At 43.4% G+C, this 945-nt stretch overlaps 1 protein-coding gene across 1 annotated transcript; it reads right to left on the minus strand.

Annotated features, from left to right (window-relative positions):
- Positions 1 to 30: 30 nt before the first annotated feature.
- LOC107125001 (mas-related G-protein coupled receptor member H-like) lies at positions 31 to 849 on the minus strand. The gene has a single exon (XM_015428479.1). It carries the CDS (start codon positions 847 to 849, stop codon positions 31 to 33), a length of 819 nt encoding a protein of 272 aa, XP_015283965.1.
- Positions 850 to 945: the final 96 nt, after the last annotated feature.

Raw genomic sequence — 945 nt, forward strand, 5'->3', positions numbered from 1 at the left:
CTCCTACACCTCTTTTTCTGCGAAATGACATCACAACTGGGTTTCAACTCGGGTTCCATCCGTACAACTTTTTTCCTCTTTGAAAACCTTCTGGAGGATCATCTTCATGTTCTCCCTCTGTGTAGACTTCCATTGCCTCCCAACCAAAATATAAATAGCTGGGTTTACACTGCTATTTAAACAGGCAAATAGCAGTGCACTGTCTGATGCGTATAATGGTAAGTGATTGAAAATACAGAGGATGAACATGACATTCAATGGAAAAGCAAAGAGGAGGAAGAAGAGAAGGGTGAGTAAGATGATGGTCAAAAGTTTCCCCCTCCGATGCTGTCGTGCTTTCAAACAGATTTTGATGAAGAGGGCCACAGTGGCAATCGTCATGACCGGGAGGCACAGCACAGCATTCACAATAAACTGAATACACCCTGCCATCTTTTCCCCCTCTAAATTAAGAAGCAGAAGAGTGTAGGTAACCGCGGTAAACAGGAAGGAGAGGACCCAAATTAGTGCACATACAATAGTAGACAAATGTGGTGGCCGGTGGCATCGATGCCAAAGTGGGAAGAAGACGGCCACACACCTGTCGATGCTGATAGCCGTCAGCAGAAATTGACTACTGCTGTATGTCGATAGGAATAGGAAAAAGAAGACAAAGAGTATAATGAGAGTATCATGAATAAATCCAACCCAAGAATAAACAACAAAAAATATAGCTGTTAGGAGGACCCCGAAATCAGCGACGGCCAAGTTCAAGATGTAGGTGCTGAAAGGATTCCTCTTAATACGGAAGCCGAGAAGCCAGATGACAATCCCGTTCCCCATGGCTCCGAAAATGCAGATGATGAACATGGAGATACCAATACGTACACTATCATCGATACTCTTGTGGCTTCCATAATCAGTGGTATTACTAATGGAAATCTCTTCTGAAACATTCCCATAATT

The sequence above is a fragment of the Gekko japonicus genome, unplaced genomic scaffold (assembly GCF_001447785.1).
Source record: "Gekko japonicus isolate JY-2015 unplaced genomic scaffold, Gekko_japonicus_V1.1 scaffold41661, whole genome shotgun sequence".
Taxonomy (NCBI): domain Eukaryota; kingdom Metazoa; phylum Chordata; class Lepidosauria; order Squamata; family Gekkonidae; genus Gekko; species Gekko japonicus.

Coding starts and splice junctions, on each gene's coding strand:
- LOC107125001 (XM_015428479.1), bottom strand. CDS start 849: ATGTTCATCATCTGCATTTTCGGAGCCATGGGGAACGGGATTGTCATC.